This window comes from Penaeus monodon, chromosome 15 (genome assembly GCF_015228065.2).
Source record: "Penaeus monodon isolate SGIC_2016 chromosome 15, NSTDA_Pmon_1, whole genome shotgun sequence".
Classification (NCBI taxonomy): domain Eukaryota; kingdom Metazoa; phylum Arthropoda; class Malacostraca; order Decapoda; family Penaeidae; genus Penaeus; species Penaeus monodon.
In genome coordinates, this window is record NC_051400.1 from 38,457,156 (window position 1) to 38,458,007 (window position 852).

General features: G+C 41.1%; 1 protein-coding gene across 7 annotated transcripts in view; it reads left to right on the top strand.

The window, feature by feature from the left end:
- Nucleotides 1–852, top strand: part of LOC119582023 (protein tramtrack, beta isoform-like) — a 34,622-nt gene that overhangs the window by 15,281 nt on the left and 18,489 nt on the right. The window contains exon 6 of one of the 7 annotated variants that reach the window (XM_037930229.1): nucleotides 371–852. The exons of the other annotated variants lie outside the window; for them this stretch is intronic. Coding sequence (XP_037786157.1) covers nucleotides 371–673 — 303 coding nt within the window. The 3' untranslated portion in view covers nucleotides 674–852. The remainder of the gene's footprint in view (nucleotides 1–370) is intronic. 7 annotated transcript variants of the gene reach the window in all.

Below are 852 nucleotides of genomic sequence, written 5' to 3' on the forward strand. Positions count from 1 at the left end.
TCTCAAAATAAACTATTCAAGAAAGCTGTATATGCCAATGATATCTGTCATTGGTAATATGCATATATCATATATGTTTATTGATATAATCCTTGTGGTTGTGTGTGAGATTAATACTAAAAACATACAGGATCATGGATGATTAGTTTTTCATGCATTGGGTAACATTTAATGTTAAGTAAAAGTAAAGAACAGTGCATTAATGAAAACACCATAATAAGTTTTTATATGTAATACTGTGTAGATGTGGGGTATCATTGATAAGTGATCATAGCAACCAGCTGACCTCATGATGAAGATTGATATTGGAAATAGTATGCAGCCAAACCTTTTTGAACCAGCAAATTTGACAGTGACCATCAATTGACAGATGGAAGCAAGTGAACATACACCGCTGGCCAAGTGCCGGGGTGTTTACAACCGTTGGACGCCTGAGGAACGCCTTCAGATTGGCAGGGCTTGTACAGAGATGGGAGCCGCTAAGGCTGCACGGGAGCTCTCCAAGACCCTGAACAAGCACCTGAGTCGTTCAACAGTGCGCAGCATCCACCGCCAGTACCTTGATAGGGTGATAAATAGCCGTCAGTCTGACATGCCTTCCAGCCTCCCACCTGCTAGAAGGGGTCGTCGTCCAGTGCTCAGCAGAGAGCAGGACAAAGAATCACAGAGTTAGTCCTTTTGTGATCTGAATTGAGTGAGGGGCATTGCTGAACTTTAATGGGGCCTCAAGAAGAGGTTAAAAAGAATCTTGGGAAATGTTACTTTTGTATTGCATCATACACAAAATCTTGTTCTGTCAGCAAATATCAGAAAGCACATAATTCATTAGTTGCTCTCATTATTCTTCTCTGC